At 37.7% G+C, this 25,076-nt stretch overlaps 1 protein-coding gene across 3 annotated transcripts; it reads left to right on the top strand.

Annotated features, from left to right (window-relative positions):
• C1D (C1D nuclear receptor corepressor) lies at nucleotides 1-23,648 on the top strand. 3 transcript variants are annotated; one of them, XM_020878579.2, is made up of 5 exons: nucleotides 1-91; nucleotides 15,021-15,167; nucleotides 15,858-15,924; nucleotides 16,378-16,433; nucleotides 19,031-23,648. In XM_020878579.2, the coding sequence occupies exons 2-5, from the start codon at nucleotides 15,030-15,032 to the stop codon at nucleotides 19,193-19,195; spliced, it is 426 nt and encodes a 141-aa protein (XP_020734238.2). In that variant the 5' UTR covers nucleotides 1-91; nucleotides 15,021-15,029; the 3' UTR covers nucleotides 19,196-23,648. The 3 variants fall into 3 exon arrangements, with proteins under 3 accessions (XP_020734238.2, XP_020734237.2, XP_020734239.2); XM_020878578.2 differs by lacking the exon at nucleotides 1-91 and adding an exon at nucleotides 1,353-1,474; XM_020878580.2 differs by lacking the exon at nucleotides 1-91 and adding an exon at nucleotides 8,429-8,538.
• Nucleotides 23,649-25,076: the final 1,428 nt, after the last annotated feature.

Raw genomic sequence — 25,076 nt, 5'->3', positions numbered from 1 at the left:
AGCGCCGCTCGCCCGGCTCGCAGAGCCGGCGCGCCACTGACGTCACCACTGCCGACTGCTTTCCGGAAAGCAGACGTCGAAGGCCCGTGAGGTATTATTCTGAACTGGGGTTGGAATTTTTCTCGTGCTTCTGTCTAAGCCCGCTTCTCCTGGGAGCCCCCTGTCACGCTCCCGCTGACTGTGAGAAGCGGAGCCGTGCTGCCTAGCCTTCCGCGAGTGCGAGTGTTGGGGTAACGGACCCCCCACTTCCGCTTTCTTAAGGCTGCTTGCTGGCTTCGGCTTCTCTCGGTCCGTCTCGTTTCTTTGGGTCCAGCCTTTCGCTTTTTTTCGGCTGTTAGCTCCGCCTCTCAAGTATTGGTGGGTGGAGAAATTAAAAGCTCTTGACTTCTCCTTTAATTTTCTGCTGCTTTCAGACCAGGTTGAGAGAGGAAAGTCGAAGTGGAAGATGTAGGAGAGTAGCTTTCCCTTGTCATCCGCCTTTATCATTTAAGTACATGATCATGCCCTGCCTGCTGCAGCAATATTAACCCACCTGAGATGGGAAGCTAATTTTGATTCGAAGTTGAATTCTAATGGGATTTTTTGAAAGTGGTTTTTCTTTGTGGCCCAGGAATAGTGCGATTCAAACTTCTGTTTGAAAATGTTTCGTGTCTTGCTGTTTGTTGACTGCAATTCATTTTTGGCTTGATAAGGATGTCCGTCCCAATGAGATGTTTGCTGCCCACCTGTTAATCTGTTTGGACTGATAGTAAAGTGACCCGAGACTTAGCCGAATGTTGACTTTGGATCCGGAAATAACCAGATAATCCCTATTGAAACTTTGGGAACCGTTTGTGATTGATGGAGATGATAGTGTTGAAAGAGAAAATAATGATTGTGTGAACAGTGGTTTTTCAAAATAATCAAAACAGTTTATATGTCATATTTCAGTTAGTGACTGTTTCCAAACTGTTGACCTTGCAAGTGTGGTTCTTAGCAGCCCCCAGTGGATTGGGTGTTTGAACATTTTCACATTAGTAAAATAAAAACTAATATTACTGATTCATATATTGAGTCCTGAGACAGGCATTGTTCTAAAAACTTTATCTGTATTGTTCACTTAACCTGCACAGTACACCTGAGATGAGAATCTTGTCATAAGCAAATTCCATAGTTTTGGAAGGTAATTTTGCTGCTTCACATGAATAATTTTGAAAACACTTCGAATGAAACTTTGGAATTAACAATAGAATTAATTTCATTGTAATCTGATTTAATTATTTGTCTCAATCTTAAGCAACATCTTTGTAATTTATATCTTTTTCTATTATGAGACCTCGGGATAATTTTGTTTTTAGAGGTTAGCATCTCTACCTTTTCTCTGGGATTTTACTTAAATGTGAAGGAGAGTTACAAGTGACACTAGCATGGACTGTCTGCTGAAGACAATTTTTGGAGAGATCCTTGTATGGACGGTTCACTGTTATTTTCTAAGGTAATGCTGTGCAAAAAAGTCACCATGTTTATAGAATTCTGATGCAGCATCTGCAGAGATCTCTCTAGTTTTCCTCCAGATAGTATATTGATTTGTTTCTGATTTAGTTCCTAATTGTATGTAACTGTGCTCTTGGCATAAGGATAGAAACAGCCCCGGGATACATTATCGTATATCTTGTATAATGTATATATACATTATTGTATATCTTCTTTTGAATCCACATGGTGACTATCCTAATCTGGTATTGAGATTCTCCAAAATTTGGTTCCAGTTTACTTTCATTGTTTTTAGTTAATGAACAGATCGTTACCAAATACTTAATATGTGGCAAGACTTTATGTTAATTGGAGATAGATTGGGAAATAACCAGTGGAGAGTTTTGAGCAGAGGAGTGATATGATCTGATTTAGGTATTTAACAGGATCACTCTGCCTGCTGTGTTAAGAGCAGCTTGTTGGAAAGAGGGGTAGGGCAAAGCCAGGAGACTAATTAAGAAGGTGGTGTATTAATTCAGATGAGATAGTGTCTTCACAGCTGAAAGAAGTGACTGGTGTGTAGCCGTTCAGTTTTGTCTGTACTTCATAGGTAAAGCTAGCATTTGCTTATGGATTGAGTGTGGATTGTAAAAGAGCTGTCCAGGTTTGGGACTTCGAGCAACTAGAAGGGTTAATTCCCGTTAACTGAGAAGTGGAAAACTATGGGAGCAACAGGCTTGTGAGGAAGAATTGGGAGTTTATTGTGATATGTTAAGTTTGAGATGTCTGCTAGTTATCCAAGTGGAGATGCTATAGGCAATTGAGTACCAGGTCTGGAATTCAGTGGGGAAGTCATTAGTGGAAAAGGTCAGTTGGGAGTAGTGAGATGGTAATTAAAATTGTGAGACTGGAGGCAGGTGCCAAAGGACTGTAAACAGAAAAGCGTTAGACCTGAGTCCTTAGGCATTTTGGCCTTTATAGGTTTGGGGCATAAGGACCCAACAAAGTAGACAGAAACAACAGCCATCCGGGGACAAGGACAATTTTGAGAGTCTAGTGTTGTGGAATTCAGGGTGGAGTTACGTGTTCACTGTTGTCAGATGCAGGTTATGGGTCAGATAAGTGAGGATTGACACTTTCAGGTTTATCTTGATAAACATGAGAAGGAGTGTTATTGATGGATAAATGACAACATTATGGTAAATGTTAGGAACAAAAAGGAAGAAGAGACTACTTTTGCTTGGGAGATATGGAAGCCTTTATAGAGAAGAGGGCATTTGACATGGGTTTTAAAAGATTAATAGGTTTTATTAGGCCCAGAAGACAGGGGAGGAAATCAGGGGAGGAGGTATTCCAAGCAGAGGAAGAAGCCTTACTTCTCTCCCTTCAAGACCATACCTCCCAGTCAGCTGTTAAAGATGCTTTTGCAAGTCCTTTCTCTAGTGTCCATTAGCCAGTGAGTGCCTCATTTTGGATTACCATTCTTGCTGCAGGCCCGCTGCACCCTGCTAAATAAATTTACAAAAGACCCAAATTAATGATACCCTACTTCAACTGAGTCCTCTCTCGATTGCCTGACAGTTGCTTTATTTATCCCTGTTTTCTTCCCAGGTTGCTCAGTAGTAAAGAATCCATCTGCCAACACAGGGGACTCGGGTTCGATCCCTGGGTCAGGAAGCTCCCCTGTAGGAGGAAATGGCAACTCACTCCAGTATTCTTGCTGGGATAATCCCATGGACAGAGGAACCTGACTGGCTACAGTCCATGGGCTTGTAAAGAGTTGGACATGGCTGAGCACATATGCACAAACTCACGAATGCACACTCACATATGCACATGACACACGAACTATTTTCCCACCACATAGTCCTCAATGACATGTAACTGTATTACATTTACTTAGCATTGACTATGGGCTTCTCTGGTAGTTCAGGTGGTAAAGAATCCACCTGCAGTGCAGGAGACCCTGTTTTGATTCCTGGGTCGGGAAGATCCCTGGAGATGGAAATGGCAACCTACTCCAGTGTTCTTGCCTGTGAAATCCCATGGACAGAGGAGCCTGGCAGGCTACAGTCTGTAGGGTAGCAAAGAGTCGGACATGACTAAGCATCTCAGCACAGCACAGCATTGACTCTAAGCCAGATACTCAGGAGTCTTATTTAATAGATATTTATTCAGCCTTTATGATATGCTGCCCTGACACTGAGAATGTGTGAGCAGACTTGCCTTGCACCAGGGGGCTTACAGTCCAGTGTGGATGATGTACATTAATCACAGAAATACAAAATAACAACAATGATACGGAGAAAAATATGGTGCTGTGAGACTGCATCAGCAGTGGATATAACTTAATCTAAGGCAGGAGAGAATGCTTCCTTGAGAAAGCACTGTTAATGAGGGAGCAGGCCAGATAGGCTGGTGGCTGGGAGTTCCCCAACAACTCAGGGAGGAGTTTCTACAGAGAACGAGGCTAGAAAGACTCTTGTATCTTGAAAACAGGGAGAAAGTGGTCTTATGGTAGCTAGAAAATTTAGGTGTAGGGAAGGCAATCCATTCATATGGTTCTTTGAATATAACAGAACTAAAGAATGTAGGTTTGATTGTAATTGCTAAGCTGGGTGGAAATGACATTTTATCTGGCATATTTGGGACTAAAGTAAAATCAGAATTTCAGATAGTTGAAATTTTTGTTTATATACGTATGTACTATTGTATTACAGATATTATTTAGAAATCTTAGCTCTGAGAGTATGACATAAAATGTGCTCCTTCACTGTACTGCTTTGTTTTCCCAGAAGTAACCCTAGTTAAGGGTCTCTTTTGTATTTTTTAAGAAACTTACATAAAGAAGTATACCTCCACACTCATTTCTTTCTTCTTAAAAACAAGTGGGTTGTACTATAAATGCTATTCTTCAATTTTTGCTCACTTAATATATTTCAGGAATTGAAGCTCTGCTTCTTATTTTTCTCTGCTACACAGTATTTTATTGAAGGAATATTTCATAAGTTATGTAGCCAGTTCTACTAATGAGCATGGAAGTTGTTTCTTGCTTTAAAGTGTGTTTTAAGAAGTGTTGCAGTGGACATCCTTAAACATTATCTTGTGTGAAAATGTACATTTTCAGAGGTAAAATTGCTGGGTCAAAGACTTTGTGCATATACAATTTTAAAGCATAGTGCCGAATTTGCCCCCCAGAATGCTTGGTTTCCACTCCAATTAATAGTGAATGAAAGGCTGTTTCTCCTCACCTTTGCCCATATTAAGTACTATCAATCTTTTTGATTTTTGCTTGTTTGACAGGTGAAAAATGGCATCTTGTTCTGGTGATTTATGTTTCTTTAATTATGAGTAAGATTGAGTAGCTTTCTTTATGCCTCTTGGTCATCTGGATTCCTTTATATGTGAACTGCTGATTTTCTTTGTTCATTTTTCTTTTGGGTTGAAGTTTTTTTTTTTCTTTTCTCCCCTGTTTTATTTATTTTTGTTGGAGTATAGTTTCTTTGAAATTGCGGGTATTCTTGTGTGTTGTTGTTAAGTTGATTTGCAGGGGCTTCTTTTATCTGTCTTTATGTTGCAAATATTTTCCCCTAGTTTTTCGTTTGACTGTAGGCTTGGTTTGTTTATTTTTGCATGCATACATTTTTGTAAGGACCAGGTAAAATGTACGGCATCAGGGTTTTTTTAAGAAGGAAATTTGTGACATTATGAAAGTAATAGATACTGGAACAAAGCGTTTGTTGGAAATGTTAGTAATATAAACCTCATTTGAGGCCACTGGCTCTCTTATTTTTGTAAGTTGTTCGGCAACTATCACAGCTGGTGAACACCCAGTAACCTGTGTTCCCCTCACCTCAGATTATATTTGGAATTGGAATGAGATTGTAGTCGAGTATTCTAGGCTATACTTTCTATGTAGGTGTTCCCCAATTTATGGACTAGGTTATATTCAAAAAGTTAATTGATCGGTTGACTATCTAATATTTCTAATAGAACTATTCTACATGGGTTCTTACCTTTGTTCTCAAAGCATGATTAATTCATGAAGACTAACTTTTTTTTTTTTTTAAGGTAAATTCAACATGTTCTTTAATTTTACCCCATATACGTTATTGTGTTTGTGTGTGTGTGTGTGCTCAGTCGCATGTGACTCTTTGCGACCCCTTGGACTGTAGCCTGCCAGGCTGTTCTGTCCATGGGATTTTCCAGACAAGAATACTGGCGTAAGTTGCTTTTTCCTCCTCTAGGGAATCTTCCTGACCCAGGGATCGAACCTGCATCTGTTGCATGGCAGTTGGGTTCTTTGCCACTGCACCACCTGGGAAGTCCATGTGTATCAATCAGTGTCCAATAGGAGTATTTTCTTATGTAACTGTGATGCCATTTTTATAGCTGAATTCTAATTTCCTAGCAAAATTCTCAATAATTTCTTAGTGTCATACAATACCTGATCCAGATTCAGGATTCTTTCTTTCAAAGATACCTTTTTACACTCAATTTATTTGAATCAAGATCCACACAAGGTCTGCACATTCCATTTGATTGTTAGATCTAAAGGTAGATCTCTTTTTTTCTCTCCCTTCTCTCCCTTTTGTTAGTTTTTCTTCATGCCATTTACCTGTTATGGAAATCAAGTCAGTTTTCCTGTACAGTATTTCTCATTCCAGATTTGTGTATTTGCTTTCTTGTGGTGGGAATGTCTCTATCTTCCATGTTTTTTATAAATTGGAAGTTAGCTCCACAGGCTCAATTATATTCAGATCCAGCTTCTCAGGGGAGTTGGAAGTGCTACACGGATGGTGCTGTGTTTGTTACAGGGCTTCACATCAGGAGGTTCATGATGTGTTTATGTCCTGTTTGGGGTGGTGCAGAGTCATTTGTGGGTTCAGGTATTAACAGTCTTACTCTTCTGTTGTAAGCTTCCCCTTTTATCTGTGATCGTTATCTGAGTCAGTAATTTCACTAGGGGTTACAAAATGATGATTTGTTTTTTTTAAGTTATCGTTTCTTCCACACTTGTTAACTGGTATTTGAACTCTAGTTTTGTTACTTGGGTACCTGATGGTCATCAATAACGTGGCTATTGTGGAAAAATGCTGTCAGAGCAGCAATTTGTGATGCCAGGAATATACGTTTTCTGGCTGTAGTTCTGGAGGCTTACAGCAGTGTGATGGTCTTTTAGATTCATCAGCTTGGCTAGGCTGCAGCCCCCAGACATTCAGTCCAGCACCACACTAGGCATTGCTCTGAAGGTATTTTTAGATATAATTGAAATACACAGTTGACTTTAAATTAAGGAAATTATTCTAGGTAATTTGAGTGGGCTTGATCCAGTTAATTGGAAGGCTTTAGAAGCAGAGCTGAGGCTTCCTTGACGAAAAAGTTCCACCTGTGGACAGCAGTTTTGGCTTGCAGCCAAGAGTTCCAGCATGTTCCTTCTTGCTTGCCTGCCCTGCAGATTTCAGTGTTACTTAGCTAGCCTCCACAATTGCATGAACCGGTTTCTTGCAGTAGTACATTTCTTCAAACTACCTCCTACTGGTTCTGCTGCTGTGGCTGAACCCCAGCTGGTTTGGGAGCCACTTCCTCGGCTCTCCTGTTCTCTGACAAAGTTGGGTGAGGAGTAATGAGAATCTCCTTTTGTTTAGGGTAACCCTATAATTTGTTGCTCAGACTGGGACTTCTGAGAGAGAAATGGGGAGCAGAGCAGATGGTGAGCTGAAACAGCAGGCATAAATGAGGACTGTCATGGGCAAGTTGAGACATAAAGCCATTCTGGTGACACATCAGTATGACACCACCTCCTCAGGGAGCTTGTAATCAAAGTGAAGTAAATCAACACGTGTCACCACATCGTGTTTTAGGTGACATGAGAACGTGTAGTCGTGCTCACCTAGACAGACAGAATGGAAGGATGTCGCTCAGAGAAGTCTTATCCACTAAAGGAAACCTGATCTTACCTGCAAAGATAAGCAGGGTTAGTACAGAGTGAAGTGGGAAGGGTGGTTGCTGTGTTGAGAACCAGATGGGCAAAGATATTTGGAAAGTTGCCATGGTGGCTACAGCCGTAGGATTGGAAGAGGGGAAAAATGAAACATGAGACTATTGAGACAAATAGGGGCCACTGGAAATGAGCTTGACATCCATATAAGAAGTTTGGAATTTATCTTCAAGGTAGCCGGGAGCTAATGCAGTTATTTGAAGCAGGGGTGTACCATGACGAGACTATCGTTACAGAAAAGTCATGTTTTGTAACATCTTAAAGTTGAGAGTGGAGAAAAACTGACAGTAGGGGGACTGCCTTAAATGACTTAGTGAAATTTAGTGAGAACGGAGGAGAGCTTGTGGCTCAAGGAGATTAAGAGGCCGAATTGGCAGGACTGGTGGGACTGGGGGCTGAGGAAGGGTGAGGGTGACTCCAGGTTCCTGGCTGCACTGAGCTCCCTGAAGCAGAAGATGGAGGGGAGGAGGTCAGGGATGATGTCCTGTCCCCCTCCTTTTCTCTGGTGGGTGTTGTGGCTCTCATCACTGGCGGGAGCAGAGGGAAGGAATGGCATTTCATCCTGTAGGGGTTGCTGGTAGGGATTCTGCCCTCTGTCCCTGCGTCTCGGCCAGACATTCCTGAGAGACGGAGAGAGGCAGCTTCTCTCCGGCCCTCTTCCACTTTCTCCACTTCTGCGGTCGACACTCTAGAAGGAAGGTAGAGGGGTGAGGACTGCCTATGGCACCAGCCAGGGAGTGAGGAGCAGTGGGTGAATTCTGTTTTTCTTTCTCTTCTTTGGAGTTTTACCATGCACAATCTTGGGCAAGTTATGGAATCTCGTGTGGTTCCATGTGTAGTCTGGGAGGAGTAAATGGAGAATTGTGTGTGGATGCCGAGAGTAATGCCCGGTTCACAGGCAGTGGAGTTCAGATGTTGGCTGTTGCTCCTGATCCTGTCTGTTCACAGCTTCATCACAGCATCCGAGTAACGAAGGGGACAGAGGGCAGTGACTGCAGCTCCTTCCTTGCAGTGCTTCCTGTGGGAGGAGCAGATACTCAGGAACTGTCTGTGTAAAATGTTTGAAGAAATCATTTGAGTTGGAGGTAATTTCTGGTACTAGAACAATCTATATTTTCCAGTCTACATTGCCTTTGTTTTTTAGTTAGGAAAAAGGCAAGTGGTTTGGTTCAGATTTAATGAGAGTCATTATTCTTACTTACTGCCTTGCTTTCAGTGTTCACCCTGACCCATTTCAACAATAAATAACTACTTGCTTATTGGGGCTTAGGGACAGGGAATAATTGCAGGAAAAATCTATCTCATGATTCTTGAGGGGAAATATTTTCTAATAGAAAAATCAGATGAAAAATTTCACATTTAAATAAAAGTCTTTTTGTGTTTTCTATACTTACAGTATTTGTTAAAAGCCAAAATGCATTATTAAAGTATGCCTTTTTAAATTTAATGATTGTTTATTTTTATTATGATTTTAATACATGTGTTTTGAAATAACAAAGTTTGAACAATGAAGAGTGAAGAGTGAATAACATGAGTCTGCGCTGATCCCTTGCCTAATTCCTACCCCTTCTGAGAGAGAATGGCTGATTTTGTATGTCTCCTTCCAGAGGTTTTTCAACATTTGTTGTTGTTCAGTCACTAAGTCATGTTCGACTCTTTGCCACTCCGTGGACTGCAGCACACCAGTCCTTCACTATCTCCGGAGGTTTGCTCAAATTGACATCCATTGAATCAGTAATGCTTTCTAACCATCTCATCCTCTGCCACCTCCTTCTCCTTTTGCCTTCCATCTTTCCCAGCATCAGGGTCTTTTCCAGTGAGTCAGCTCCTCATATCAGGTGGCCAAAGTATTGGAGCTTCAGCTTCAGCATCAGTCCTTCCAGTGAATATTTAGGATTGATTTCCTATAGGATTGACTGACTTGATCTCCTGCTGTCCAAAGGACTCTCAGGAGTCTTCTTCAGCACCACATATCTACATATATTTAATTGCATCTGTGTTATAGAATATGTTCTATGACTTTTTCACAACTTATTGTGTATTACTATATAAAGGTTGGGAAGGGAAATGGCAACCCAGTCCAGTATTCTTGCCTGGAGAATCCCAGGGACAGAGGAGCCTGGTGGGCTGCCATCTGTGGGGTCGCACAGAGTTGGACACGACTGAAGTGACTTAGCAGCAGCAGCAGCATGTAAAGATTAACTTCTTTATTTTTACTATTATCTTGGATGGATGTGGTGTAATTCACTTAACTGTTCCCCTGTTAATGACTATTTAGGTTATTCTCAGTTTTTGTTCTATATAGTTTTTTCATTCAACGAATGTGTATCAACTGCCTGGTAGTGGTAATGAACAAGACACAAAAATTCCTGCTCTCGTGTCAATATTTACTGTTTTTTGGAGGTAGACAGACAATAAATGAAATACGTCAGATGCTGTTGAGGACTGTAGGAGAAGGAGATAGGAAGCTTTGGAATGAGAGGAAGGGTGTGCATTTTAAACAGGGTGGTCAGGAAAGCTTTATGAGTAGTAGAGAGCATTTGAGTAGAGATGTAGCAAAGGTGAAGTTGTGAGCTCTGAAGCCGCTGGTTCTGGAGAAACGTTTCTAGGAAGGAGAGGAGTCCAAAGGCTCTGAGGCAGGGGTGAGCCGGATAAGAAGAGCAGTGAGGCCTTCATGGCGGGAGTGGAGTGAGCTGGGGGCAGAGTGAGAGGAGATAAGGTCACAAAAGAAGTAGCTGAGAGTCAGGACTTTTTCAGTCAACATAAGGACTTCTTCTCTTCCTGAGTAAAGCAGCAAGCCTTTAAAGGTTTCCAAGCAGAGGCTTTTGGGAGTCTGACTTAGATTTGGGATGATCATTTGCTTTCTTGATAATAAACTATTGGAATAGAAACAAGGAGGCTGTTTAGGAGGCTGTTGAAACAATCCCAGCAAGACACAATGATGGCTCAGACTAGTTTGGACCAGGGTGATAGCAGTGAAGGTGGTAGCATGTGGTTAGATTCTGAATGTTTTAAAGATAGGGTGGGAGAGAAGAGGCAAGGATCATTCTGTAACTTTCAGTTCAGTTCAGTTCAGTTCAATCGCCCAGTCGTGTCTGACTCTTTGCGACCCCATGAATCGCAGCATACCAGGCCTCCCTGTCCATCACAAACTCCCTGAGTTTACTCAAACTCATGCCAATTGAGTCGGTGATGCCATCCAGCCATCTCATCCTCTGTTGTCCCCTTCTCCTCCTAACCCCAATCCCTCCCAGCATCAGGGTCTTTTCCAGTGAGTCAACTCTTCACATGAGGTGGCCAAAGTATTGGAGTTTCAGCTTCAGCATCACTCCTTCCAATGAACACCCAGGACTGATCTCCTTTAGGATGGACTGGTTGGATCACCTTGCAGTCCAAGGGACTCTCAAGAGTCTTCTCCAACACCACAGTTCAAAAGCATCAATTTTTCAGTGCTCAGCTTTCTTCACAGTCCAACTCTCACATCCATACATGACCACTGGAAAAGCCATAGCCTTGACCAGATGGACCTTTGTTGGCAAAGTAATGTCTGCTTTTTAATATGCTATCTAGGTTGGTCATAACCTTCCTTCCAAGGAGTAAGCGTCTTTTAATTTCATGGCTGCAGTCACCATCTGCAGTGATTTTGGAGCCCAAAAAAAATAAAGTCTGACACTGTTTCCACTGTCTCCCCATCTATTTCCCATGAAGTGATGGGACCAGATGCCCTGATCTTAATTTTCTGAATGTTGAGCTTTAAGCCAACTTTTTCACTCTCGTCTTTCACTTTCATCAAGAAGCTTTTTAGTTTCTCTTCACTTTCTGCCATAAGGGTGGTGTCATCTGCATATCTGAGGTTATTGATCCTTCTCCCAGCAATCTTAATTCCAGCTTGTGCTTCTTCCAGCCCAGCGTTTCTATGATGTACTCTGCATATAAGTTAAATAAGCAGGGTGACAGTATACAGCCTTGACGTCCTCCTTTTCCTATTTGGAACCAGTCTGTTGTTCCATGTCCTCTTCTAACTGTTGCTTCCTGACCTGCATACAGGTTTCTCAAGAGGCAGGTCAGGTGGTCTGGTATTCCCATCTCCTTCAGAATTTTCCACAGTTTATTGTGATCCACACAGTCAAAGGCTTTGGCATAGTCAATAAAGCAGAAATAGATGTTTTTCTGGAACTCTCTTGCTTTTTCAATGATCCAGCAGGCCTGAGCAATTGCAAAGGTGGAGTTGCCATGAAATGGAATGGGGAAGACTGCAGTAAGCAAGATTAGTTTTTTTTTTTTTTAATTGAAGTATATATGCGCTCAATTCCTTCAGTTGTGTACGACTCTTTTGTGAGCCTTTCTGACTCTTGTGAGCCTATGGACTGTAGCCCGCCAGGCTGCTCTGTCCTTGGCATTCTCCAGCAAGAATATTGGAGTGGGTTGCCATGCCCTCTTCCAAGGGATCTTCCTGACCCCGGGATTGAACCCTCGTCTCTTGTGTCTCCTGCATTGCAGGTGGATTCTTTACCCACTGAGCCACCTGGTATAGTTGATTTATATTGTGGTAGTTTCAGGTGTATATCAAAGTGATGATATGAGTTTGTTCTAAAAGGGAGATGGAATATGGGACTTTAGCTGGAGTGGGGGATATGAAGTCAAGGTGTTTGTTTCTTGTTTAAGATGGAGGATGAAAGGTTTTAAGTTGATGGGTAATGACCCCGCCTGGGAGAAAAATGGATGAGAGGCAGAGTTCCCACTTGAAAAGTTTGAGGAGTCCATTTTAACAGTTTTTTTATGCATGCATACAAGAATTTCTGTAGGCTGCTTTCTAAAGAGAATTTCCTGAGTCAAGTGTGTGCATTTAAGAAATCTGTACCAGTTTATATTCTGCCTCTAGTGTAAACCCTTGCTAACGCCGAATTTTGCCAGTCTTTAAAATTATTGCCGGTCTTATGAGTGAGATTTTCATTATTTTAATCTTTTATGCTTTGTAGGAAGTTTTTATATCATCTAACTAATCTTTTGTTGTGTTTTGGCAAATATTTTCTCCCAGACTGTTTCTTGCCTTTTAACTTTGCTTAAGGTATATTTTTACAATACATTTTTTTTTTCAGTTTTTATGTAGTTAAGTCTGTCAGCCATTTCCTTTTATAGCATTTGGGTTTCATTTGGATCATGTAAATATTTTATATAATCTTTTAATACATTTATACAGAATTTACCTTTAAATTCATCTGGAGTTTATTTTTGTGTATGTCATGAAATAGGTATCTAAGTTTTTCATCTCTTTTTGTGTTCTTAAACAGTTAAATACCATAAGGATTAACTGTTTTTTGAAGGTTTGGAAGAAATTACCTGTAATGTCTTCTAGACTTGGAACTTTTTAGGAGCATAGATTTTTGACTTCTTAAAAATTTTTTTTGGTCTGATGTTAATGATCTGTTTGGTTTATATACTTCCTTTTAGGTTAGATTTGATAACTGGGTTTTTTTTCCCCCCTGGTACCTCATCCTTATTAGTCAAATTTTTCAAATTTATTGGTTTAAAATTCTATGTAATGAAAAATACCATCTCTATATTTATGTCTTACACCTTTATCTGGACAGTAGATGCTGGAGCTGTCCTTTTGCACATCTGGAGGTTGGCTCAGCTGCTTTCAGCCCTCAGGGTTCAGCTCTTATTTTCCTTCATCTTGGGTTTGTTCCTGGGTTCTCCTATTTTGTTTGTAACGGGTTGTATTTTTGCTTCTGTTTCCTGTCAGTCTAATCTCATTTGCTGTTTAGTTTGTAAAAATGTCTGCTGTTGAGGTCTCCTGATGGATAGGTGCCCTTCTTTGTTTCAGCATTACTGTGGATTTATTTTTGTATTTCTTCTGTCATTTTGGAGAGATTTTTGGGGGGCGGGATGAGAGGCAAATCCATGGTTTTAGTTATTTAGCCTTTTGAAACAGGAAGTCACAACTCTCTCCTGTGTGGTTTTCTTTTCTCATAGTCCTTTGTTTAATTGCTGTTTGCACAGTAGTTGATAGTAATTTTATAGCATGTGTAGTGATAGTCTCCTGGACTTCATCTTTTTTTTTTTTTTTTAAATTTTAAATGAAACCAGATGTCTCTAGACTTGTTGAATCAAAATGTTGATGTATTATGACTAAATAATCAAATAGTACTTTTAAAGCTTAAATGACATAGTCATAACATTTAGAACTATTAGGGACTTTACAGATCATTAGACCAACTGCCTTTTTATATGAATGAGGTATTTGGGGCCCAGAGAGATACAGTGATTTATCTAAGGTGACAAAGCCAGTGACCAGGCAAGATGGAAAGCCTGAGTCTGTTTACTTCAAATTGGTTATGCTCTTTGCTATTTTACACATTCTTGATGTTCTCCTTAGTGATGTAATGAAGGAGGAATTTTCAGCTAGTAAAATTTTTTAACCTAAGGATGGTACATATGGCTTGGAATTGCTTCTGAAATTTGATCTTAGATAACGATATTAAATAACAGTGATGTGGAGTTTTCTTTTTCTCATATAGATATTAAATATTGTTTTAAGGTAAATATGAATTTTAACTAATGGGCTGTCAAGGTATGCTCTGGCCTAAATAAAAACCATGTAGTTTATTTCTCCTAAGAGTCCTCTTTTCTGCTTATAGGCTTTATGTGATTTATGGCCTCTTGAATTTCTTATTAATATTTTAAGCTTAAGGAATATGTATATATAAATATAAATATAGGCTTGAAAAGTGATTTTAGTGATAAATGATTGTAAGGCACTTCAGACCCAAGATTTCTAATTTTTTGGTTTAATATGCTGAGTTCAAATGCCTAATTCAAATTCTAAATTCAATGCCTGAATTTAGAAGTGCTAAACTATGTTTTCCAAAAAATAGAGCTTTGCTTATCATTGTTTTCGACAAGCATTAGGGGGTAGGATACATTTACTTATCACACTTCCATTGCTTTGCTTAGTCTTTAACATCAGCCAGCCCTTGGCTTCCCTGGTGGTTCAGATGATAGTGTCTGCCTGCAATGCAGGAGGGGACCCGGGTTTGATCCCTGGGTCAGGAAGATCCCCTGGAGAAGGAAATGGCAATCCACTCCAGTACTCGTGCCTGGGAAATGCCATGGACAGAGGAGCCTAGTAGGCTGCAGCCCATGGGGTCGCAGAGTCGGACACGACTGAGCGACTTCACTTTCTTTCTTTACTTTCTTTAACATCAACAAAGATTTTTTAAAATGTAGAGTATTTATCATTGATATAACATATTTGGTAGTCATGTCTCAGTTATTGAGAAGCATTGAGGGATTGATAGGTGTAGCATTAATGAACTTGGGTGGGTCCCCTCCTGGGACTCCCCTCTTTCTCCCTCCTGCCCCTGATCCCACCAAGCAACTTAAGAAGAGGGTAAGTTTGAACATGGTTGCTCCAGAATTATATTCTAAGATTAGTTAAATTATCTTCAGATTTTAACTCTTTTAGCAGTTTTGAGACACATGATATGACGTATTGATTTTTTTAATAACCTAGTGAGCAATCTCTGTCTCCAATGTGAATTTTAAGAATTTAATTTTTTTCCAGTTGATCGTAATGGCAGGTGAAGGAATTAATGAAGACTATCCAGTAGAAATTCATGAATATTTATCAGCATTTGAGAATTCCATTGGTGCTGTGGATGAAATGCTGAAGACCATGATGTCTGTTTCTAGAAATGAGTTGTTGCAGAAGGTATTTTAAGTAATTTCTATTATGCCCCTTTCCCCCCTTTTTCCCTCTCTATGTTTTTAAGTGTTTAGATATCTTTAGGGGGAAAATACAACAAAACTCCAACCTTAGAAAATGCCTCTTAACTATATTTTTATTTTGACTTTTTTTTGAATTAAAAAAAGCACTCCCCACATTCTTTCTGACAGACTCTTATCTTTGACCTTTTAAGTATTACTGTGATGTTATCAGGGTTTCTGGAAACTCTATAGGACAGAAAGAGTAAATTGACTTTGACAGTCTAAAACAAATCTCATTATGTTTCTTCTGTCTTTGGTATTGCCTAAGCATTTTAGCCTGCTTCTTATACATAAATGCATCATGTACAATGTTTATATTGACAAATTACTTTTGACATACAAAGCCCAGATTGTAACTCCTGAAATTAAAGTAATTCAAAAGAACTTCTTTTTTAGTTTTTGAATTTTACACATTCCTTGTTTAACTAAAGATGATACCCTGAAGTGAAAATTTGTGGGCAAAAATCACCAGTTAACAAAACTTTACTTTCTCAAATTATTTCCAGATTATTTGGTTATTGGATTATAGGAAGTGAAAAAAGCATTTCTTTGATACATTGTGCTTGGCCAGCGTTTAAAATATTTGATGGTACTCAAAGTTTATATTTCTTTTTTCTTTCTCTTTTTTTAATAGTTGGACCCACTTGAACAGGCAAAAGTGGATTTAGTTTCTGCTTACACATTAAATTCAATGTTTTGGGGTATGTATATTACTTTGGAATTAATTACAAAGCAGATTATTTATTGTGTTAAAGGTGACATTTTTAAAATGCTAACAATTTATATACAATTATACCTTATGGCCGGAGAAGACAGTGGCAACCCACTCCAGTACTCTTGCCTGGAAAATCCCATGGACAGAGGAGCCTGGTAGGCTGCAGTCCGTGGGGTCGCAAAGAGTCGGACACGACTGAAGCGACTTAGCAGCAGCAACAGCAGCGTACTTTATGGCAGTTTTAATTGTCAAGTATTTATTCCTTTTAAATCAGAATACCAGATGCCTATGAGCCACACATACATTTAGAATTACAAAGAGGTTGAATAATTTAAGATTTAATTAATCATTTGTGTGACATTTCTTTTTTTGTAACAAGTTTCTTTAATGACTTTATTAATATATACCCATTTCATTCTATGAAATCTTTTGCTTGTAGTTTATTTGGCAACTCAGGGAGTCAATCCCAAGGAACATCCAGTAAAGCAGGAATTGGTAAGATTGCCGTGGATTGATTTCTTTTATTGCATGTGTATGTCTGTTGTAGTGTTCTTGCAGTTCCAATTAGAGTACCTTTATCACGCTAATTGTGGAGAACAAAATTATTTAGGGTTGAATTATGAAAGTGACCCAGATTTCATTGTGTCTTTAGTTTCTCTTTCTCTCACCTTTGTCAGAGAATGGTGTTCCATATATTATATATATCTCTGGATGGGAAAATGTTACGATTCTAGTAATTATTTATAACTTCTATATTATTTTTCCTATAAATTCTTGAAATCCTGTTCATCTCTACAACTGCCTTTAAAAAAAAAAACTCTTACACAATTCTTAAAAGTATATTCTAGTTGATTTACTAGCAAAGACGGGAAAGTTTCTCCTCCACCTTTTCAATTCTTCCATTAATTCATTTTCTCAGCAGTAAAGAATCCAGTTCAGCAACAAAGCTAAAAGCTTTTTTGGCACCAGTTGTATGTGTACTGTCCAGTAATTCTGCATTAGTGACATATTTACAACCTGTAATAAATCTTCTAGGTTTGTCTTTGTATTCCATTTAGATGTATAAGTACAGTATATAAGGTCTGGTATCTTGGAGTTTTTGCTGACTTCAAAAATTAATCAAATCATTCAATTTGAAAGAAAAAATTTAGAAATCAAACTTAAGGTTACCTTCTTGACTTGGCTTTATGAATAAGAATGTTAATAAATTTATTCTTTGTGTTTATAAAATATAAGGTAAATATATATGTGAAATACACTTGACACTGTATTATTGTTCTAAAGTCTTAAGGTGGTTGATATGTATGTATTTTATAACTTAGTAAAGTACTTGGTCATTTACTTTAAAAAAATGAGTAAAGCCAGATATGTTGTCTTCAATTTTTAAATGTACAGACTGAGACCTTTTCTTCTTTTAAATTTCTTGGAGGAAAAGTAAAAAATAAATATTTTTTAAAATACAGAAATTGTGAAAAATACTTAGAGCAAAATATATAAAGCAGTATGGTCTATAGATTTTGATTTGACAAATGAGATTGGCCTTAAATCTTAGGAAGAATGCACTGTATCATCTGTGTTCAACTTTCTAATGTAGCCTTTACGTTTATAAAATTCCTCTTTTTTCTCTTAAAAACAAAGTTATTTGGAGTAGTTTAGTACTTGATTCTATCATCTGTCTTCTTTTCTCCTTAGAATCCACTTTATGCAGGAGTGCATTCATATTTTGGACAAGGATGGACAAATTAACAGCATCCATAAACCTGTTCCCCTCTTCTGACTTTGTGACAGATGTCACTAACTGATCACAGAGTTAGGGTGTGAGAGGAAGCCTATTTGCTGTCTATATCATGAATGGGGAAAGGCAATGAAAATAGTCAATTCATTCATTCAAGAAATGTCTGAGTGCCCACTAGAAGCCAGGCTTTATTTCCAAGCGAGATAGTTCCTCAGGGAATAAAGCCACTAAAATATGCCTGCCTTTGTGGCAGGTGCCACACTATCTAGTGGTGGGAAACAAGCAACACATAATACATATGTGTGAATACATAGTATGTTAGAAAGTTATATTGTGGGATAAAGAAGCAGCACAGGGTAAGAGGCATTGGAGTACTTGAGTAGGATTGCCATTTTCAGTCGTGACTATTGAACTATTAGCAAGGTGAACATTTGATGGGATTGGAAGGAAGAGAGGGTGTAGTTTTGTGAGGGATGATCAATTTGGGGAGGGCTGGGCTGGGTGTGTGAGTGAGGACTTTAACTCATGAGAGGGTTTTGAGTAGAGTTGTTTTTTAAACTTAAAAAATCCTAAGGTTCTGCATTTTTATGTGTATGTTTATAAAACTGTTTTGATAATTTAATGAAACTTGCTTTTAAGTGGTGATCAATCATTTACTATTTTGTGGCTCTCACACCTTTGTTTCTCTAATTGAAGTAGAGAAATAAGCCTTTATTCTGATTAATGGCCTCAGAAGATTCAAAGTGGTACAGAAACCTAGTATATTTCTCACTGTGTAAAGTCTGATAAGAGCTGTAGATTTCATTAGAAAATATCATGTGCTTATCAGTCAGAACTATGACATTGGCTAAAAAGATCTTGTATTTTCATCCTACTTAGTTTAATTGCAACACTAGAAGATAACACACACAAAAAATAGTTAAAATGCTGCCTTAGCTGTTTCCTGTTTCACATAATTTCTGGAGAATTTAGTTTGTATATTGTAAGCCTGTGGAAGTTCTATTTTAGATTATAGACTTCAGATACAAGATAGTTAGTATATGGATTTAGGTAAATTAAAAAATTTAGTGTAACCACATATAAACATTTCAATGTTTCTCTCTCTATAGTGTCTAGGTTTTCCTCTTTTGAAACACTCAGAACACTTCTGAAATGACTTTCTAATGTCTGTGTTTCCCCTAGACTGAGACTCCAGGAGAACGTGGAGTATGTTTATCCTGTTCACTTTGCACTTAACTAGCACCACTTAATAGGCAATAAATACATAGTTGTTGAATTTAACTGAGGCGTAGTATAATACAGCTTAGTGGTGGTGAACAGTTTGGTAAATCTATTGCCTTTTTTTCTTATTTTTAAGGAGAGAATCAGAGTGTACATGAACAGAGTCAAGGAAATAACAGACAAGAAAAAGGCTGGCAAGCTGGACAGGGGTGCGGCTTCAAGATTTGTAAAAAATGCCCTCTGGGAACCAAAACCTAAAAATGCATCCAAAGTTGCCAATAAAGGAAAAAGTAAAAATTAACCTTTCAGTTTTGATGTACACATATTTTAAAAGTACATAATTTTTATTGTTTTCCACAAAATGGATGATGATTATGTGGCACTGTAAGGTTTAAATGTATTCCTTATTGAATTCATGTATAAAACTTGCATTTGAAATTCATAATGGTAAAAACTTTTCCCCCCAGGAAGATTGTTATCTTTGTTGGTTTTCCTATAGAACACTATGAGGTTTTTAACATTGTAGTGTGTATATATATATGTTAATGTTTTATTTTGTATGGGAGTATAGCTGATTAATAACATGATCGTTTCAGATGGACAGGGAAGGGACTCAGCCCTCCATATACATGAATCGATTCTCCCCCAAACTCCTCTCCCATCCAGGGTGCCACATAACATTGAACGGAGTTCCATTTGCTCTATAGTAGGTCCTTGTTGATTATGCATTTTACGTTTATGCATACATTTACAGCAGTGTATACATGTAATCCCAAGCAACATTGTAGTATATATTATATGTATATTTTACTGTCTCTTGACCAGACTCTTATTTGCTTAGGTCAGTCTTTCAAGTGCCATTTTATAAGCAACTATTAAGTTTAAGTTAAATGTTCCTCGTAAACATTTGTCTATTTCGATGAATAATGATTTTATGACATATGCTGAAGTTATAAATACATCTGTTCTCACTATATGATATTAAGAAAGAGTGAAATGACTTAAATGTCCATTTTTTCTCTGTAGTTATTTCATTATGCTTTCATGATTTTGGGAATTACTGCTTTCTGTGGTATTTGAAGTATGAAATTAAGACTTTAAGGTTATTCTTTAATTCTTGGCACTTTGCCACTATGTCCCATTTAAAGTAAAATACATTCTCATTAACTTTAGATGGGAAATGAGGTTGTATATTGATGGCTGAATTTTGACATAATAGCTATACCCTATCAAAGCTATTAATGTATGGCTGACCTGTTTTTAATTTTTCTCTTTTGAGTAAATGTTTCCTTGAAATTAGGAAGATTGGTTTTAGAAGTCCTTAGAAGTGGAGGAATTCATGAGTTTTTGTTCTTTGTGCATAGTGCCGGTAGTTAACTTGGCCTCAATTTTTTCAGATTTCTTTTAATATTTATGAGGGTATAACAAGTATGTACAAGTATTTTGGAACAACTTTGTATGTTATATAATGCCACTTAATCAGAGGAGAAATCTGAAGGAGAGTACATTGTATTTATATTCTGATTTGTTTTTCTATAATATTTGTTACTGAGAATTCTAAATATTAAAACTTTTTAAATGTCTAAGCCCAAGAATTTTAATTATATACCTTTAATGCTTTCAGTCTTTGAATTCACATCATTATGTATAGGAATGCCAAATACAGTAAAGTACTTGTACTTTAATTTTTGAAAAAGAAGTTGTTAAAATTTTCTGTGTGATTAATTCCCCATAAGTAACCTTGAATAAATGGGTTTCTTGATTTATGATAGCAGATATTGGAAATGGTCTTAAAATATAATGGATTTTGTAAAGCATGTTGAACTCTTTCCATGACACATGAAGAGGAAATTACTGATAAATGCAGAAAGTCTTCTGGCTCAGATGTCAGGCAATTTTTGAAGTAGAATAACATTTATAGTTATTTCACTCCTTGTTTTACTCTTCTAAATTCCAATTTTTTTTTAAAGTAACTTCATGAGAGAAGTAAATGTTATTAATATCAAGTGTAGTGGCTTTGTTATTTATTGCAAAGAAGGTTATGACTTGCATTTCTGTATGTTTTTTCACTTCATCAAGAAAAAAAGGTTGAATGAAAAATGTCACAGAGTTGGAGAAAATCATTGGCCAAGTTACTGGGTTGTGAAAGTCCAGCTCTTCATTCTCTTATTTTTTTTAAAACTATTTTATGTTAGTTGGTTGGTTAACAACAGTTGGTTAACAGTATTGTGATAGTTTCAGGTCTGCTTTTTATTCTCTTAAACTGGAAATTCTTTAGTGAATAATTCTTTTAAGTGTTTATCAGAAGTAAAAAAAAGCAGTTTGATTGTGTTCCATTTTATTAGGTATGATTTTAAATACTATTGCTTAGCACATAGTAAAGAGCTGAATAATAGTAAGTGCACTGGGTTGCTTATTTTCTGTTTATTCGTTTCACAGATATCACACCTAATGACATTTACATTGTTAAATACTGTGTTAGGTTCCAGATAAGACTACTTCGGCCTTTATTCTATTTTAAGAAAGTATTATAGAAAAACTAATCTTTCATTAAGTTCAGTTTTTCAGAGTTACTGGAAAGTTTATGACAAGTTGTGCTCATTAAACTAGTCAGAATCATAAAGGGTGATGGGTTGATCTATTTGACCATGAAACAGTTATTGTTAACATAGTTTGTTTCAAATGACAGTCTGCTGTAAGTTTAGATGTTAATTACATCTTATATTAATCTCTCTGGGAATTAACAAGGTGGAGAGGTTATAGCTATAGATATTTTTTAGATTAGAATTATGGACTATTAATCTAATACTAAATAATGAGATTTGGTCTTTTAATATATTAAGTACAATTTTCTTCTTGTTCATGATTGCAAGATGGGAAGTAATTTTCGTAAAGTAGAATATGTTAAGAGGAATATTGAAGCTTGAATTATGGTTTACATTCCTGGAATTTAAGGTTATGTCAACTTGATTGGTTTTTAAGATACCCTGCAGATTAAAAAATTGTTCTACTTGGCAATTAGAAATGGATTAGTGTTACTTCTAAATAAAACTTTAAAAATTGACTAGAGGTGTAGGAAGTACTTAAAAATGGACAGTGTATTGAATATAGATACTTTTTCTCAGATATAGGTTATTGGAGAAAAAGCTGTTTTAGGTAGCAGTTTATGATATGGTTAGACCATACTTTTACGCATTTAAATTATCAGAAATTCTGGCCTTAGTGAGTAACATTAACTGAGGAAGGTTTGAATAGTGATTCTGAACTAAGTTTGGTAGATAAAGGAGAAAAAGAGATGCCAGAAAAAGAGGCACTGGCATCTCTTTTTCTCACTTCATAGCATAGTTAGTAAACTTGCTCTGATAAAGTCAAAGGTTCTTTAAGCTGAATAGTAACCTATTTTATATAAATGTGATCTGAATGTACTTAACTAAGAAAAACATTTCCTTTTCCCTATATCCTGGTCTAAAACTCATCAGTTTTGGAAATACAAACCATATTTTGTTGATTTTTGTATATTAGCATTTTATAGTTGTCATTAACAATTACATTGGGGGTAAAGTATACAGGGTTTTATTATATTCTGTTGATTTGTTTTATTTGATTAATTTGCTATTATGTTGCTTGTGAGTAGAATTTCAAGAAAATGCTTTGAATGATTTTGGTTTGCAGATTCATTATCCTTTCAGAGAGCAGCCACCCTCTGACTTGACATGCCCTTTTCAAGTGTTTATTTTATGGTATAATTTCAATATAACCAGAAAGATTAGTTAAAGCTGTCCAGGAAAGGGAGTAGCTATAGTGATATCTATTGGCAATTGAGGCTTAATCTTAACTCTGTTACCTCCTACCGCCCCCCTCCCCCGCTTAGGCCAGAAAGCAAAACCAGCCTAGCTCTTTATTACTCATCTGTTACAAAAGGTTGAGAAAAGATGCCAATTCTCCCCCCGACCCCCCACCCCTGATAAACCTTGAAGTGTGGCAAATGTGTCATGGCAGAATAATTGCAGGCAAGATGTCAGTTTTGTAAAGTGATATATTTCAGATAGTACACAAAATTTGATGGCAGGAAAAATAAGCTTTCATAAATGAAACATTTAAGAGACTCTCTCTATTATTTGCTTTCAGTTTAGTATTGCCTTTAAGGTGTGCCATTTCAGTTTGGCAGCTACAATAAATGACTGAAGGAAATTGAAGATGATAATTCAGCATTTCAAGATGCTCCTGCTGAAGTAGACCTATCCAGGGCTTGAATTTAAAGTTTATAGTAATATAGTATTTTAAAGCCAACTACCCAGGAAATTCATGGTGATAGGATTTGAATGAGATGATTAGGAGAAATAGAAAAGAATTCCTTCACTTGTTATTAGGTGGGTATTAGCTATTGAGAGGCTGTGTTGAAAAATGTAATTGTAAAAAGGATAGAGGCTTTTTATATGCAATTTACTATGGAATATAATTCATCGTGGACCTTGTCCAAAGATGTTTGGTTATTAAAATAACAAAAAGAATGATTATAACAAGGAATCACTTCTGAATTAGTGCTATAGCGTTTTGTTGCCTATAGACCATGTTGTGTTGTATTTGGCTGATACTGTTTTTTTTTATATACTGTTTCATTTAGTGACTGTTGCTTTCTCTAATAACACATTCCTTAACTTATTTAAATTGAAATTATTTACCACACCTTTTCTTGTCCTTCTTTATTATTTTTCCCTTGAGAAGGTAATCATTATTAAAAGTATATAGAGACATTTGGGTTGCATGTTTCTTTTTCAGATTCGTGTTTTAGTTTTTTTCGAGTATAAAACCAGGAGTAGAATTGCTGGGTCATATGGTAGTTCCATTTTTAAGTTTTTCAGTGTCTACAGCAGCATTATTTACAATTGCCAAGGTATGGGAGGAACCTAAGTGTCTAACAGATAAGTGGATAAAGATGTGGTGTGTATATATATATACACACACACACACGCCCACACACAATGGAATACTACTCAGCCATAAAAAGAATGGAATTTTGCCATTTGCAGCAACATGACTGGATTTAGAGGGTATTATGCTAAGTGAGATAGGGAAAGACAAATACTGTATGATGTTACTTACATGTGGAATCTAAAAAATACAATAAACTAGTGAGTTAAAAAAGACAGAGAACAAATCAGTGGTTGACAGTGGGTAGAGGGAAGGGAGAAGGGCATTATAGGATAGGGGAAAGGATGTATAGTTGTTGCTGGGTTTATGGGTTTTGACACTTGTGAGTTTCAGCATTTATGATTTTGACTATTGGTAAATGACTTTAGATGTCCATGGAGTGTATAGCATTTTGCAATTATGCCGGCATAATCTTAATTCTTGCTAACTTCCATACAGGAAGGCCTTTTTCAGTTAATGATTGAGCCTAGCTAACCTCTTATCATCTGAAGTTGTTTTTCCTCACTTGCAGTCACGTTCATTTATTCACTCATTCGGTCAGCAGATATATTGAACTCCTCACGTGCGCCAAATTCTGTTACAGGCATGGGAAGTTCAGCAGTTATCCCAGCAATATTTTGCGACCCCATGGACTATCTGTTCTGCAGCCCACCAGGCTCCTTGGTCCATGGAATTCCCCAGGCAAGAATACTGAAGTGGGTTGCCGTGCCCTCCTCCAGGGGATCTTCCCAACCCAGGGATCAAACCCAGGTCTCCTGCATTGCTGGCAGATTCTTTACTGTCTGTGCTACCAGGGAAGCCAAGAATACTGGAGTGGGTAGTCTATCCCTTCTCCAGGGGATCTTCCCAACCCAGGAATTGAACCAGGGTCTCCTACATTGCAGGTGGATTCTGTATCAGCTGAGCTACCAGGAAAGGTAGGAGATATCAAACTTTATATGGAAAATGGCCACTCTGGCTTGACTTGTGTTCCCACAAAATGAGTATGTGGGGGTCCTGGCTCTTAATACCTTATAACCCAGAAATAGGGTTGTTGTGGGTGTAGTTCATGAAGAGCAGATAATAGAGTGAGCCCTAATCCAATGTGGTGAATGTAGACTCACACCTGGCAAAAACACCATGTGAAGAAGAAGGCAGAGATAAGGGTGTTGCTTCTATAAGCCAAGGAACACCAAAGGTTGGCTGCAGGGCACCAGAAGCAAAGTGAGAGGCATGGAATAGATTCACAGCTCTCAGAGGGAACCAGTCTT

This window comes from Odocoileus virginianus, chromosome 2 (genome assembly GCF_023699985.2).
Source record: "Odocoileus virginianus isolate 20LAN1187 ecotype Illinois chromosome 2, Ovbor_1.2, whole genome shotgun sequence".
In the NCBI taxonomy this organism is placed as follows: domain Eukaryota; kingdom Metazoa; phylum Chordata; class Mammalia; order Artiodactyla; family Cervidae; genus Odocoileus; species Odocoileus virginianus.
The sequence above is the reverse complement of the archived record's forward strand: the minus strand, read 5'-3'. Positions and strand labels throughout refer to the sequence as shown.

Coding starts and splice junctions, on each gene's coding strand:
- C1D (XM_020878578.2), top strand. CDS start 1,448: ATGGACGGTTCACTGTTATTTTCTAAG. Junction 15,168..15,857: donor GAAATGAGTTGTTGCAGAAG/GTATTTTAAGTA, acceptor TTTTTTTAATAG/TTGGACCCACTTGAACAGGC. Junction 15,925..16,377: donor ATTAAATTCAATGTTTTGGG/GTATGTATATTA, acceptor TTTTGCTTGTAG/TTTATTTGGCAACTCAGGGA.